Below are 16963 nucleotides of genomic sequence, written 5' to 3'. Positions count from 1 at the left end.
ATTTGAAATTTCTATAAGGTTTGCACATTCGCAGATAATGCTTAAGAAGAAACAGGCAGTTCCATGTTTATATCCCCTTCTCTACAACAGAGGCATTATTAGCGCACTTTCTTAAAGAATCATTAGAGACACCACTCGATAATTTTTTTTCAATATTTTGCTTCATTTTAATACCAGTGAACTTAAGTAGATACAAGACTAGCAGATTCTATCAGCAGTTAAAAAAATAATATATTGTACTTTCCTATCTCAAGTAAAATGTAACTTATTTTACTATTTCTTAATATCAGAGTACATTATTTTAATCTACTTCAGTACAATTTAATGTGGATAATTTTAACTCTGAGAATAATTTAGAAATGAGAGAAACAAAGGAAAAATAAACAGATTTAAATAAATATGACAAGTCAATCAAAATATGTGTTCTTACCACTTCACAAGTTGGCATAACAAGGTTTTCACAGTTACATTCTAAAAGGCAAAAATCAACATATTTACATTGATCAAAATAATTAACTTATTATAATGAAAACTTAAAATACGAAAATTAGTTACCACAATGCCATGTTGGGCAACATTGACCAGATACATTTTCTTTCACAAGATTCATATCTTCTGCACAGTTGAGTAATGGCATAGGACAAAGGTTTGGCTCACAGACTAAAAAGAAAAATTACATGGGTAAAGATGGATTTTATAGAGTTGCCATTTCTTGTTACCTACCATTTAGTTCACTGTCATAACCAATAATGCATGGATTCATATTTCCCAAGTGCTACCTCTCCCACCACCAGATTGCCATGTGTTGTTGGTGAAGATAAAACAACTGACATATAAACAGGTACAAAAAGAGTACTGGTGCTAGGATAGCTCATCAAGTGAAAAACTTTGAAAAAGGGTCTGATGTAACAGCCAACTAAGATGCACTGGGCTTCTTAAACATTGGACACATCTAAATATTTTAAAATAGTTAATATACACTTACCACAGTAATACTGAGGACAACAGAAGTGTGTGCTATTAAGATCTACTGTGAGAAATTCCCCATCATGACATAGTGGAACAGGTTTGGTGCAAGATTCACAAACTAAGGTGAAACAAAAAACCAAAAGTCACAGCTGAGCTAAAAACCATGAATTATAATATGAGCTTAAATTACCATACATAAATCAATTTTGTTTAAGAAAATAGTAAAAGAAATGTAAGGTATATCTCCTTATTTGGTCATAAAAACAATAATACTGTCTGAGTATATTGCATTATGCTTTCCAAGCACAGTGACATATAGAACACCATCTTACCAGGAAGGTAGAGCATTCAGATTTCCTAGGTAATTTGTTCTCATTAAAATCAAAATGTCACTTGTTTATTTATTATATTTATGTTTTCTTAATTTACTACCATTGATTACTCTCATTTAGGGATGAAAATGTAGTAGGCATTTGTTCTTTTGGGCTGTTTCAGCATGCCCTCCCAACTTTGGTAACTACTCTCTGAATGACCTTGAGGAAATGCACCTCCCACATATTTTTGAGTGACTATCTTTAAAGGTGCCTCACATCACCGGGCCACTCTGTAGAAACAACCCACATAGGAGTAATCAGAATCCCTTTCGATGGAATTTGAGTCATATATAGAGACACATCAAGTGAAGAAAAAAATAAAGTTGGCTCAATCATTAGTGACCTCTACCTAGAGCAGCTGGTTTCTCTCCTTCCAAGGGCTTGACTGTTCTGCTTAATTTTGATCCTACTTCCCCAGATTCTTCCAATAACAGGTTATGCTAAAGCTAGCCAGAATCAATCAGTTTTACCACTTACAGCCAATGAATCTTAACTGGTGCTAATAAATTGTTTTGATTACTTCTGAAACCTACATTAATCACCAAGGAATCATGGATATAATGATTCATTTAAAAAAATTAGAGAATTCTTTATATTTCAATGTTCAGTTCACCGGGCAGAACATTTAGCTCCAGCCATTTTCCAGTCACCCTTTGTTTCTGCCATTCTTTTTTGAGATCATCATACCTCAAACATGATATGCAGGACATGAAGTTTTAAAGACATCTTATAAAGTCTTAGCAGAGCTCATTATTCAAGTTGGTTCTTCAAGGAAAGCCAGTGCTAAATTTTTCTTCGAAAAACTTAAGTATTGGCCTTATTATTTAAAAAGCTTGATTTAAAAATCTTGGTCATATTTGGACTGAGGTATATAGTTTTTGTTGATGGGGGAAGGTATTTGTTATGATTGTCTAGTCATTCAAAATGTCATACTTTCTTTACAACAGTTCTCATTCAGTTGAATTCTTATAACATCAGAATATTGCTTACCAACAGTCTCATAAAATTCACATCAAATTAGAGATTTTTTCCTAGATCCTTTCTCTTCTTCTAAGAAATTATCTCTAGAATACTCACCACAAAGAGGGGAAAAACAACAAGGTTCTTCCTGTTGAACTTGAATCATGAATTGGTCTTCTCTGCATTCTGGTGTTGAAATACTGGGGCATTTCAATGGGTCACATTCTGCAGAAACACAATTATATTAGAAAATGTGTATAGCATGAGATGATAAAATAAATGACATAGTGTTTACCTCTCTTTGAATTTAGTAATAAATAACTTATTTTAAAGTTCTTAATCATATATATATACATATATATGAAAGATACATACCAGGTTTAAAACATTAGCAAGACAACTCCACAATATTTTATAATAAATCATTGTCTTGGAGACACAAAGAATGAGAATCTAATCCACTGTTCTGAATAAACAATGAACCTCACTCTTAATTTTCTATATTGATTACTTACCACATTTGTACTGTGGACAGCAAGAAAGAGGACTGTGGCCAACAATCAATTTTTGACTATCTGTACATGTTGGGATGGTAGTTTCACACAAAGTCGTGTCACATCCTATAAATAAGAAAAACTGTTAAAATATTAGTGAACACAACTGAAATCTGCCAACTCAAAGCAGGGAAATGACTGCCAACTCAAAGCAGGAAACTCAAAGAGGGGAAACGACTCTCATTATGCATGTTTTTACACTGCAGTTAACCCATTCAGCTAACAAAATGGGCATATATGAAAATGCAGCAGCTTTGAGGTTTTTCTATTATTGCCTTTCACCCTTGATTCATAAATCAAAGATTCCCAGTTCTTTTCTCTTCTCATGTTTTGTTGAGTGTTATTAACTGTGAATAGCCACAGTTTTTTATGTGTATTCAACAAAATTGTAATGAAACAAAACTTGCTTTGAGAAAATGGCATTTATGCCACATTTTTTAAATACAAAGCATTATATATGCTCTGCTCTGCTTTTTCACAAAGAGTATCAACATATTTTGTGGAATCAATTGAGTATAAGGCTTCTTCATACATACCACAAACTTCCTTTGAACAGCAGGTCCATTTATCAATGATGCCCATGACAACTTCAGCTTCACGTTCACAAACTGGCGTGGGCTCTTCATCACAGTCAGGTTCTATAGGAATAATACTTCCATTCTCCAAACATTTGTATAGAGCGCATTCATCAATGCCCCCATTCCAAATCTCCCCAGCAGTGCGAGGTTGGTCTTCACTATCAGTGCATGCTTAAAAAGATCAACAGTATTATAACACTCATAACCTGGGCACTAAAGTAAATCATGCCACCATGTTTTGGTTTCAGACTGTGACATGGCCCAGTGACATAGATGATATGTCATAAGTCTATTATTTTTCTCAGATTTCTCTTTCATCACCCACTAACTTACACTTTTCTTTAATGGAAGTTTATACTTAGTCCACAGAAAGTATTTTTTTCCTGGTCAGATGCAGTGGCTCATACCCATAATCCCAGCACTCTGGGAGGCTGAGGAGGGAGGATTGCTTCAGGCCAGGAGTTTGAGACCAGCCTGGGCAACAGAGCAAGACCTTGTCTCTACCAAAAAGAAAAATAATTAGCCAAGTGTAGTGACATGCCTACTCAGAAAGCTAAGGTGGGAGGATCACTGGAGGCCTGGAGTTTGAGTCTCAGTGAGCTATGACCACTGTACTTAAGCCTGTGCAACAGTTTAGACCCTGCCTCAAAAGAAAAAGAAAGAAAGAGAAAGAAAGAAAGAAGGAAGGAAGGAAAGAAAGAAAGAAAGAAAGAAAGAAAGAAAGAAAGAAAGAAAGAAAGAAAGAAAGAAAGAAAGAAAGAGAAAGAAAAAATTTCTTTCCTTTTACAACCATCTATAAATCTGCATGTCTTCTTCTATAAATGAAATGTTCTATTATTTTTGACACATTTTAAGTCCTGTTAACATAATTTATTTAACCTAAACAAATTCAATAATATAAATTTAAATTAGTTTGAAAATAGTACCTGTTAAAAATGAGTGGGATTAGAAAGCAAGGTAGCCCCTACCTCATATAACATTTATATCATATGAAAATTCAAAATATTTCTGCTTTAAAATCTAAAAGTAAAAAGTAGGCAATCAGGCAAAATATTATTTAGTAACTATTATCTTTAAGTAAAAGTTTTATGATAAATATGACCATCTAGTAGTTCTTTTGAGGAATAATAATGATAAATGTAGTTACCAACCACATCCCCAGCCTTTAGTGAACTCTTATCCTATTTACTATCAAACCAAATCTCATAGATCTCTAAACAATAAATATAAGCACACCTGTACACCCTCAAAGTCTTCCACAGATACTTTCTATAATGGCAAACACTAGCTTATTTCTGAAACTATATATGCATTTCACTCCTTGCCTTTTTCTTTAATTATTAGTCAATTCATTTTCTTATGACCATAATGAAGAGGCCTATGACTGACAATTCCTGTGCTACAATCATCTCAATTTTGCACTTTTTCATCCGCCACCACCATGGAGACAATGCATCAAAATAACATTGTTTGAAAATAAAATTAGAAATACTAAATATGTTCCTCCAGTATCTTAGTCCATTTTGTGTTGCTCTAAGAGAACACCTGAAAATGGGTAGTTTATAAAGAAAAAAGATTCATTTAGTCACACTTCTGCTGGCTGGGAAGTTCAAGGTGCATGGCGCCAGCATCTACTTAACTTCAGGTGAGGGTTTTTCTCCTGCCTTGTACTATGGCAGAAGGTCAAAGGAGAGGTGGACAGATGTGAAGATGAATCAAACGTGAGGAGGAAACTCCCTTTATAACAATCTGTACCTGAGGGAAAGATTCCATTTCTGCTAGAACTAATCTAGTCTCACAAGAGCAATAAATCACTCACAACTTTGAGAAGGCATTAATCTATTGATGAGGGCAGTGCCCCCATGATCCAGACACCTCCCACTAGGCCACATCTCCCAGCACTGCCAAACTGGGGATCAAACCTCAACATGAGTTTTGGTGGGGACAAACCACATCCAAATCATAGCACCCAGATAATAGTACCATCTGCCATTTCTTACATGCTAATTTTCTCAAGGCAACATGTTAAATGCAAAATGCTTTTTACTAAATTACGTAGCCCCACACTAACCTTATAAGTACTATCATTTTCCTCACTTCCCAGATGCATAACCTGAGACTCATAGGAGTAAAAGTGAACCACTAATATATGAATTAACTTGAATTTGAGTTCAGTCCATAATCCACACTCTTAATTCTTGATTTCCCATGCTTTTTCTCAGTTACTATAGGCAGATGTAAAGATTAAAACACATTACCACTGAAGCTTTTATAACAATTAACTTCTCTTGAAATCATGTTAAAATCAAACTACAAACAAACTCATTTCCTTTCCAACATTCAAGCTGTCTTTGATAAATCTTTGTTAGCACATCTCTGCAATATCTAAAAAACGTTTTTGTCTGTTTGCCGGATCCCTGAAAAGTCATTTTGTACTTCGTGTCTTACCACACTCTTTCTCTGGAATGCACTGGGTTGAATGTGGCCTGTGAAGAATAGTTCCATCTTTGCACACACAGTCTTCTCTTAAGTTCAAACAGGAAGAGTGTCCATAGAACCATTGGTTCAGGCATGTTCTTGCTTCACAAGGTCGCACACAGGGTTGATATTCCTTCCCCTCTGGGCAACTCAGGGCTTTGAAGAATAGGAGACAAAATTTGCTAATGATGAAAGTAACCTATTTAAATTCTAGTAAAAGAAAGAAATGTTAGATTTCTTACAGAAAATATATTTTGCAAATTTTAGTCTCTTCAAAGTCCATTTTTCATTTACTCTGTAACCACACATCAGAAACAAAGGCACAAATGTGTTTCCTTTTTGCATTTTTTGTAATTTTTAAGCATTTTCCAAGGGTCTACTAGTATTAGCTGTTATGGTGGGAAACGCTTATCAGATGTATAACAAATAAATATCACCAACAAGCAGCACAAGTCTGGTTAGCATAAATATACAATCAACTATTATGAAATTATTGCTCTGTGCAGTAAGAAGAGATAACAGTCTACTTAGAATTATAACCGAAATACACTTTCAGTATATAAAACTCAACCAAATCATAAAAAAGAAAAATGCTGTTATGTTTAGGTTTGATCCTTCACTGTCAAAAGAAATTACTATTGCTGAGCAGTTTATACATGATGTTTTAGAAAAGCCTTGTGGATTGTCAATGATTGTAAAAAGTCATACTATTAAAAATTGAATGCTCAGCTGGTGGGGTTATAAATTGGTACAATCTCAGTGGAGAACCATTTGACACTGTCTAGTGAAATTGGGGATGACACTCATTCCCAATGAATCAGCAATGCCCCTCTTGAATAGTGATTACCTCTCAGGGAAAAGAGAGAGGGAAGGGCTGGAGAAGGCACATAGGGAGCTTCATGTGTGATTGTTTTATTTCTGAAATTGAGTGATGCAACTTGTGTTTGTGATAGCTTCTTCTGTGCATTTTATGCTTACTAAATTCGTTCGTGATGAAGAAAAAGAAGGAAAGAAGTGATTGCAAAAGTGATATTTATTTATGATTAAAAAATATTATTCAGTTAACAGTTACTTACAGCAGTAATCAGGTTTTCTCCACTGAATACAGATATCAAACTTGTTGCACAGAGCCACATATGCAGAAAGTGCATCACATTCATAGTTCCAAAAATAGGTATAATTGATCCACATCTTTTCACAAAAGTCTTTCGGTGAAACCTAGAGAAACATTTTGCTTTGAAATAAGTTATATTGTTTTATTTCTCTGAAAGCCCTAAGCTAGACTAAGATTATTCGGAGAATCAAAGGGTAGCAAGTTAATATTCATTATACTTCATCATAGACCTTACTTTTTTCAAAAATTCTTAATATTAAATATCACTCTAAACACATTTAAATAAGACAAATACCATGTGCACTAATCTACACACATCTTTCTTATAAAGGTGGGAAAGAAAACAGTATGTGGAGCCGAGCAAAAATTTATTTCTAATATCCACTGTGGGCTACGATTGCCCTTTCTATATACTGAATAAGAGTTTGAAGGAGTATAGATTAAGTCATAAGCTCACAAAGCATTCTATAATGGTATACAGTATTGATTATTAAATAAAGTTACAAATGTTTCTCAAAACTTTTATTAATATTCAATGTTGGTTACATGATTTGTAAAATTTGGCACACCTCAATTTAATTAGAGACTCATTTGTTCCTATAGAATAGGTTCCATTTTGATCTAGAGATACCTGAAATATAAATAATGTAGCATGTGACAATATTTATTCCACTTTTCTCTCAACTCATTATTCAGTAGGCACATACTAAGTATCTAAATTCAGATGCCAAATTCTGATACAGGCCAAAGTATCCAATAGAAATAATGATCATTGGCGAGGATGTAGGGAAAAGGTAACTCTTGCGCACTGTTGGTGGGAATGTAAATTAGTATAGCCATCGTGGAAGACAATATGGAGGTTTCTCAAAAAATTAAAGATAGAAATATTACATAATCGAGCTACCCTACTACTAGGTACATATCCAAAGGAAATGAAATCAGTATGCCACAGAGATGTCTGCACATCCATGTTTACTGCAGCATTATTCACAATAGCCAAAATACAGAGTCAACCTGTGGGTCTGCCAATGGATGAATGAAGAAAGAAAATTTGGTAAATATACACAGTGGTATATTATTTGTCCTTTAAAAAGAATGAAATCCTGTCATTTGTGATAACATGAATGAACCCAGAGAACATGATGTTAAGTGAAATAAGCCAGGCACAGGAAGACAAATACCACATGATCTCACTCACATGTGAAAACTAAAAAAGTTGATCACATAGAATTGAGCAAGGAATTATAGTTACCAGGGATTGAAGTGCTTGGGAAGATGTTGTTAAAGGGTACAGAATTTCAGTTAGATGGGCAGAAGTCCAAGAGATCTGTCGTACAACATGTTGACTATAATAATATATTATATTATTGAAAAATGCTGAGAGTGGATGTAAAGTGTTATCATCACAAAAGTGAAAATCACATAAGGTAATGCATTTGTTAATTGGCTAGATTTCATCATTCCACAATGTATATACACTTCAAAACATCATGTTGTACACAGTAAACACATACAATTTTATCTGTCAATATAAAAATAAAATTAGATATTTTTAAAGATGCAGAAAAAAACCCTAAGAATCAACTTTCTTTTCAATGTCCTTTGTGAAATCTTCTCAGTTTCCAACCACCTTACTTTACACACAATACTTGCTTTAGTCACTAATCGCCTCCTTTTAATCAAATGAAATGAAACTGATATTCTAAACCCTCCCTGACCTCTCAGAAACCTATATTGCCATTAGCACATCCACTTGCTTAAAATGTTCTCTCCTTGAACTTCAAAGGTACCATGCTCCGTTGCCTTTCCATCTATTTGGTCATTGTTTCTTCTACCTGCCTCTCATTCTGTTTTACTAGATCCCATCCTCAATGGTCATGTTCTGTCACTGAAAATGCTCTCCCCAAGCTCATCCATTCTCATGGTTTCTATCACCATTTGGGGCATTTAAATCTTCTTTATCTTGGTTTCTTCATATGTGAAGTAGAGTTAATAGTAACAACTACTACTACTTAAGATTGCTGTGAAAATTAAATGAACTAATATATGGAAAATGTACAGAAAAAAACCCTGACACATCATAAATTATCATTATTCTTAAAATCCATATACTAATAACTCTTCCGACCTGATCTCTGGCCTCTACTTACCTCCTCTGAGCTCCCGAATTATGCTCCAGAGTTTCTGCTCAATGTTTTCACTCTGATGATGTACATGACTTAATCTGTCCGAAATTTAAAAAAAAAAAAAATCCCTTCTCTACTTAGCCCACAAAAGCTGATTCTTCTGTATCCTCTACTTGTTTATTAACTGATGAACACTTTCATCATTTTTTGGGTACCTAACTACATATCAGACACTGTACTATGCATAAGAATAAAGGTAAATGAAACAGACCTGTCCTCTGCTTGTGGATCTCAACAACTACAAAAACAAAGCCTTTGAGTAAGATGAAGAGAAGCCACCATGCTAGAAAGGATTGAAAGAAAAAAGTATTCCAGCTGGGGAAACAGCAAGAAGTATAGCCTTTTGACAGAAAAAAAATAACTCTTGGAATATGAAGAAAGCTGAGAGGAGGCAACAATGTTGGAGCTTAGCAAACAAGAGGAGCATAGCACAAGACGTGGCTGGAGAAGTAGGTGGGCCATATCATAGAGGACATTGACAGCCCTGGTAAGAACTTTGGAATGTAGTCTAAGTGAAATACAGTGAAGGATTTTAGGTAGAGAAATCACACATTCTGTTTATAATTTTAAGATATTATTCTGCCTGCTTTGTAGAGATTTGCAAACGAGGATGAAGCTCAGTGGTAGAAAAGACTACAGTAACCTAAACAGCATGGTACTAGTACCAAAACAGATACATAGACCAATGGAACAGAACAGAGGACTCAGGAATAATGCCACACATCTACAACTATCTGATCTTTCACAAACCTGACAAAAACAAGCAATGGGGAAATGATTCCCTATTTAATATATGGTGTTGGGAAAACTGTCTAGCCATATGCAGAAAACTGAAACTGGATCCCTTCCTTACACCTTATACAAAAATTAACTCAAGATAGATCAAAGACTTAAATGTAAGATCTAAAACCATAAAAACCCTAGAGGAAAACCTAGGCAATATCATTCAGGATACTCATGGGCAAAGACTTCATGACTAAAACACCAAAAACAATGGAAACAAAAGCCAAAGTTGACAAATGGGATCTAATTAAACTAAACAGCTTCTGCACAGAAAAAGATACTATCATCAGCGTGAACAGGCACCCCATAGAATGGCAGAAAATTTTAGCAATCTATCCATCTGAAAAAAGGCTAATATCCAGACTCTACAAATAGCTACAACAAACTTATGAGGAAAAAACAACCCCATCAAAAAGTGGGTAAAGGATAGGAACAGACACTTCTCAAAAGAAGACATTTATGTGGCCAACAAACATGTGAAAAAAAGTTCAGTATCACTGGTCATTAGAGAAATGTAAAACAAAACCACAATGAGATACCATCTCACACCAGTTAGAATGGCTATCATTAAAAAGTCAGGAAACAGCAGATGCTGGAGAGGATGTGGAGAAATAGGAATGCGTTTACACTGTTGGTGGGAGTGTAAATTAGTTCAACCATTGTGGAAGACAGTGTGGCAATTCCTCAAGGATCTAGAACCAGAAATACCATTTGACCTAGCAATCCCATTACTGGGTATCTACCCAAAGGATTATAAATCATTCTACTTATGTTTATTGCAGCACTGTTCATAATAGCAAAGACTTGGAACCAACTCAAATGCCCATCAATAATAGACTGGATAAAGAAAATGTGGCACATATACACCATGGAATACTATGCAGCCATAAAAAAGGATGAGTTCATGTCCTTTGCAGGGACATGGATAAAGCTGGAAACCATCATTCTCAGCAAACTAACACAGGAACAGAAAACCAAACATCGCATGTTCTCACTCATAAGTAGGAGTTAAACAATAAGAACACGTGGACACAGGGAGGGGAACATCACATACCCTCTGTCAGGGGGTGGGAGACTAGGGGAGGGATAGCATTAGGAGAAATACCCAATGTAGATGATGGGTTGATGGGTTGATGGGTGCAGCAAACCACCATGGCACATGTATACCTATATAACAAACCTGCATGTTCTGCACATGTATCCCTGAATATAAAGTATAATTTAAAAAAAAAAAGATGTAAGTAAAGAGAAGCATCTATTAAACTATCTGACGTTCTGTTTAAAAATATTGAATTATAAAGCTTTGTCATTGGACCAGGCAAGAGGTGATATTTGTCTGGATTCAAATGGTGGTGGGAAGAAATGCATGGATATTGAATATATTTTGGAAGTGGACTCAACATGACTTGGTGATAGCTTGGATGGAACAGACCGAGTATCAAGTCATCAAGAATTTCTTTATCTCGATATGTCACCCTGTTTAAGCTAGAAAGTTGAAGTCATCTACAAATGCTCACCCTCCCTTAGCACTAACATCTAATTGGTCCTTAAATCCTGCCCATTCCATATCCCAAATGTCTCCCAAATGCCATCTTTCTTTTCTGAACATGCCGCTATCCTCACTTGCTTCCCACGACCAGCAGAGTCCATTATCATTTTCCCAAAGTAGACTTGCTTTAAAAGAATTCAACAGGGGCGGGGTGTGGCAGGAGTGAAGAAGATAGGCAGAAAAAAAGAGGCAATTTTTAAATGATTTTTTAATATGACGGACACCAAAAAGTTCTTATACTGTTCCCACCACTTTTGTGAATATGTAAACATTACCACAATAAAAGGTTAAAACAAGAAAACAAATAAGAACTACTCAGAGACCTTTTAATTAGCTACCTTACTATACCTGCCTAGCCCATCTTCTTCAGACTTTCATACAGATCTATAGAGCAAATTGTCAGGACCCTCCCTTTTTCTTAGTTCTTAACTTTCTTTTTCCTCTTGCAACAGGACTTCAATCAAAGTAACTTTTAAAAGGGTAAAGAAAGGGAAACTTTATCTCAAGGTTGATTTGAGTTCAGCCCAAAGAAGTCACTATAAACTCAAAATTTCTTTAAAGTATTTTTTTGAGGTCATGAAAGTTTTACATTCTGGTATTTAATAGTCTGTGTCTTTTAAATAAAAATAATGTCTTACAACTTGAGGCTTTGAAAGAAAAAGAAATACACCCTGAGTATCTCATGACTTAATGGTCACTTTGATATTGCATTCAATCCCTAAATATCTATGTAAGAAATCTGCAGTGAATTGAGGAGATCCAAGGCCAAATATCAAGTTCAGCATGATGGCAATACTATGTCTTCTCTTTCTCAGTTTTGCAATATCCAAGAACTATGTGGGTAAAAAGAAAATGCATTTTCCACTATTGTATGCACTGTGCCAGAGTTATCACTGAATCATCATGACCAGAATGCAGCTAAAGACATTGTCTGAAGACACAGGCTACTGTGCATAGAATCCTCATAAGCTTTGTAAAGGTCTCTTTTAATTTCTCAAGGAAACACATCTAGAGACTTTGAGTACTTGAGAGTCTGAAAGTACTAGTACTTCCTAGTGTCAATTATTTTATCTTATTCTCAAACTTTTTTTACAGTATTTTTAATTGGTCACTCTTGAAAAAAAAATCTGCAAAATAAGCCAATTTTGTGAGCTCTTCTTTACCATTACAGTTAAAATAATCCATTTACATTATTTAGGTTTTACTTTTTATCTTTTCTTTCCATGACGACAAATGAATTTTCAACTCCGACTGTAAAAATATTATAGCCATGTCCGGGTATGATGGCTCACACCTGTAATCCCAACACTTTGGAGGCCAAGGCAGGTGGACCATTTGAGGTCAGGAGTTCGAGACCAACCTGGCCAACGTGGTGAAACTCCATCTCTATTAAAAATACAAAAAAATTAACCAGGTGTGGTGGCACATGCCTCTAATCCCAGCTACTGAGGAGGTTGCAGTAGGAGAGTCGCTTGAATCTGAAAGGTGGAGGCTGCAGTGAGCCAAGATCACACCACTGCACTGGATGACATCACTGCCTGCATGACAGAGCAAGACTCCTCAAAAAAAAAAAAAAAATATATATATATATATACACACACACACACACACACACATATACATATATTTCATTTATATTTTATAGATAGCCACTACCTTCTTTAATTAAATTTATTTATATCTATGCAGCAGATAAAATGGCAAACTAACTTTCTTTTGTTGAAAGAGATATTCAAACTATAATACTTAAAAAAATTATAAAAATGTATCCCATCATTGAACAGCCTATGAAAATACAAAAGCAAAATGTTCCTTGTGAAGAGAGTGATGTTGGGTTAAATGAGAATCATGGTGGACAAGCCTGACCTTCCACATGATTCTAAAACTAGTTCTGAAGAAACCTTTTGAGACAAGATTACTTGTTATTTATAAAAATAAACAATCAAGCAAAATATTCTAATAATTATCCTTAAATTCTGCATGACTGATTTTTAGATGTTACCCTAGGAATAGTTTTATGTAGTGGTTGATTCAGATTTTCCAACATAAGACACAACATAACTTGGTGCCCATTTTACATTTCTACAATAAACAAAACCCACACTTTAAGTAAGCATTAAGGTATCTACTATAATTGTTAGATTAGCCACTTGTGCTAGTGTCCAATTCCTCCTGTATATTCGGATTTTAGGTTTCTTTATTTGCTGTCAAATTCACTGGAGGATTTTTCTTTTCTTTGTTTTTGTTTTTCGAGATGGAGTTTCGCTCTTGTCATCCAGGCTGGAGTGCAATGGCGCAATCTTGGCTCACTGCAGCCTCCGCCTCCTGGGTTCGAGCAATTCTCCTGCCTCAGCCTCCTGAATAACTGGGATTACAAATGTGTGCCACCACATCCAGCTAATTTTTGTATACTGGAGGATTTTAAGAGAAAAGTGGAAGCCATCACAGACTAAATGGTATCCTGTGTTGCTTCATTATGCCTTGAATAGTCAAGCTGAAAGTTTCCTGATATAATCAACCTTTCAAGTTCTCAGTTAAAAATGCAATTTAAAAAAATCATGATGCTTTAAAAAGACAGACTAAAGTGGCACTGCAATGAGTTTTAAAGTATTTGCTATTTCTTCATGTTTATGTGCATGCATTTAAAAAATGTGAACATTGAAAACTTATTTGCATCCAAATCTCCATGTAAAACTGAAGCTCCACAAAGACACGCCATTTTTATCCCATGACTTCATACTTTTGTCTTTTCCCTCAGGGAATGCACAGGGCAGCATCAAAGATCATTCACAGTGAGCTCCTTCCTGACTTGACAATTCCCTTGCTTTCCTTCCCTGACTCTTCCCTTCATAGATGTTGCACCAAACTCTTTCAATGTTTTCCTCACATGGCCTTTAAACAATACTTTCTCTTGCATATACAATCAGCTCTTCTTATCCAGGGTTTCCACATCCATAGATTCAACCAACCACGGATGAAAAATATTCAGAAAATCCGACGTGAGAGATATCTGGCTGCGACATCTGTCACCCCATTGACTGCCCGGGTTGATTTGGCTGATCTGGCTTACTACGCAAGTGTACCCTTCCTCCCTCACTGCTCCATGTACGTGCCTCCTGAAGGTGCACATTTGGTTGAAAGTGAGAGGTGACAATGTGCTAGCAGCCGTCGCTCTCAGCACCTCCTCGGCCTCGTCATCCACTCTGGCAGCACTTGAGGAGCCCTTGAGCCCGCTACTGCACTGTGGGAGCCCCTCTCTGGGCTGGCCCAGGCCGGAGCCAGCTCCCTCTGTTTCCGGGCAGGTGTGGAGTCACAGGCACGGGTGGGAACCGGGGCTGTGAGTGGCGCTCACAGGCCAGCACAAGTTCCTGCAGGCACTTTCCCGCCGGCACCAGCGCAGGCTCGGTGGGCGCCACACTCAGAGCGCCAGCTGGTGCCACCTGGCCCAGGGCAGGGAGGGGCTTAGCACCTGGGACAGCAGCTGCTGAGGTTGCACCAGGTCCCCCAGCACTGCCGGCGCCACACTCAAATTCTCGCTGGGCCTCAGCCGCCAGCCCGTGGGGCAGGGCTCCTGACCTGCAGCCTGCCATGCCGGAACCTCCCCCACCGTGGGCTCCCGCAAGGCCCAAGCCTCCCTCCCCGAGGAGCACCACCCCCTGCTTCACAGTGCTGGGTCCCATCAACCGCCCAGGGGCTGAGGAGTGCAGGCCCGGCTAGGGACTTGTGGGCAGCTCCACCTGCAGCCCCAGCGCAGAATCCACTAGGTGAAGCCAGCTGGGCCCCTGAGTCTGATGGGTACTTGGGGAACTTTTATGTCTAGCTAAGGGATCGTAAATGCACCAATCAGCACTCTGTGTCTAGCTCAGGGTTTGTAAATACACCAATCAGCACTCTGTCAAAATGGACCAATCAGCTCTCTGTAAAGTGGCCCAATGAGCAGGATGTGGGTGGGGCCAGGTAAGGGAATAAAAGGAGGCTGCCAGAGCCAGGCAGCAGCAACTTGCTGGGGTCCCTTTCCACACTGTGGAAACTTTGTTTTTTTGCTCTTTGCAATAAATCGCTGCTGCTCACTCTTTGGGTCCATGCTGCCTTTAAGAGCTGTAACACTCACCATGAAGGTCTGCAGCTTCACTTGTGTCAGTGAGACCATGAACCCACCGGGAAGAATGAACAGCTCCAGACACGCGGCCTTTAAGAACTGTAACACTCACCGCGAGGATCTGCGGCGTCATTCTTGAATTCAGTAAGACCAAGAACCCACCAAATTCCTGACATAAAAAGATGACCATCCCCGACAGAGGACCAGCCTTCAGTCAAGGGTATAAGAGTAGCTGCACTCGCCTGCTAGAACCTCCAAAGAAGCTCTCAAAAATATTCAAAAAAAGAAAGTAAAAAAACAAGGATAAAATAAAATTATTGGGGCCATCAGAGCCTAAACCATGATGGCCATCAACTTCTCTGCCCACAGTTCAAATGCCTGTGGCGTTACAACCTCAAATACATGTTAGACAAGTACAACACCCCCCCAAAAAATCAAGTAAAAAACAAGAATAAAATAAAGAAAAAGAAAAAAATAAAAGCAAGAATAAAATAATACGAGAATAAAAAATAATAAAAATGTAAAAAACAATACAGTGTAAAAACTATTCACATAGCATTTATCTTGCATTAGGTATTATAAGTAATCTAGAGATGATTTAACATATATGGGAGAATTGTACAGGCTATATGAAAATACTATACTATATTTTAGAAAGGGACTTGGGTGTCCAAGGATTTTGATATCTGTGGGGGTCCTGAAACCAACCTCTCACAGATACTGAGGGGCCATTGCATTATCTCCTCTGCCTGGAACTCCATCCCTCCCTCTTCTCTCCTGGCAAACTCATACTTCTAAACCTTTCAAAGATCAAAAACTCTGGGCTGGGCATGGTCGCTCATGCCTGTAATCCCAGCACTTTGGGAGGCCGAGGTGGGCAGATCACGACGTCAGGGGATCGAGACTATCCTGGTTAACACAGTGAAACCCTGTCTCAACTAAAAATACAAAAAATTAGCCGATGTGGTGGCATGTGCCTGTAGTCCCAGCTTCTTGGGAGACTGAGGTAGGAGAATGGCATGAACCTGGGAGGTGGAGGTTGCAGTGAGCCGAGATTGTGCCACTGCACTCCAGCCTGGGTGACAAAGTGAGACTCCATCTCAAAAAAAAAAAAAGAAAGAAAGAAAAAGAAAAAATATCTAAAACTCCATAAAGTTTTCTCTAAACCTGGGCTCCTATATACCTCCATAATGTATATTTTAATGTATCTGCTCACAGACTTGACTTCCTACTAGGCGTCCTATTCATTTTCTATCACAGGAATCTAACACAGCGATTTCTATGTACTAGATGCTCACTAAATTTTAGTTAAATGATTC

The 16963-nt window shown here is 37.2% G+C and overlaps 1 protein-coding gene across 1 annotated transcript in view; it reads right to left on the bottom strand.

Moving 5' to 3' along the window:
• OTOGL (otogelin like) overlaps positions 1 to 16963 on the bottom strand; it is a 164975-nt gene that overhangs the window by 19534 nt on the left and 128478 nt on the right. The window contains exons 44-51 of the mRNA XM_025402598.1: positions 6990 to 7131; positions 5884 to 6069; positions 3394 to 3606; positions 2819 to 2923; positions 2421 to 2528; positions 986 to 1087; positions 556 to 660; positions 431 to 471 (exon numbers count right to left, since the gene is read on the bottom strand). Coding sequence (XP_025258383.1) covers positions 431 to 471; positions 556 to 660; positions 986 to 1087; positions 2421 to 2528; positions 2819 to 2923; positions 3394 to 3606; positions 5884 to 6069; positions 6990 to 7131 — 1002 coding nt within the window. The remainder of the gene's footprint in view (positions 1 to 430; positions 472 to 555; positions 661 to 985; positions 1088 to 2420; positions 2529 to 2818; positions 2924 to 3393; positions 3607 to 5883; positions 6070 to 6989; positions 7132 to 16963) is intronic.

Source organism: Theropithecus gelada, chromosome 11 (assembly GCF_003255815.1).
Source record: "Theropithecus gelada isolate Dixy chromosome 11, Tgel_1.0, whole genome shotgun sequence".
Classification (NCBI taxonomy): Eukaryota; Metazoa; Chordata; class Mammalia; order Primates; family Cercopithecidae; genus Theropithecus; species Theropithecus gelada.
The sequence above is the reverse complement of the archived record's forward strand: the minus strand, read 5'-3'. Positions and strand labels throughout refer to the sequence as shown.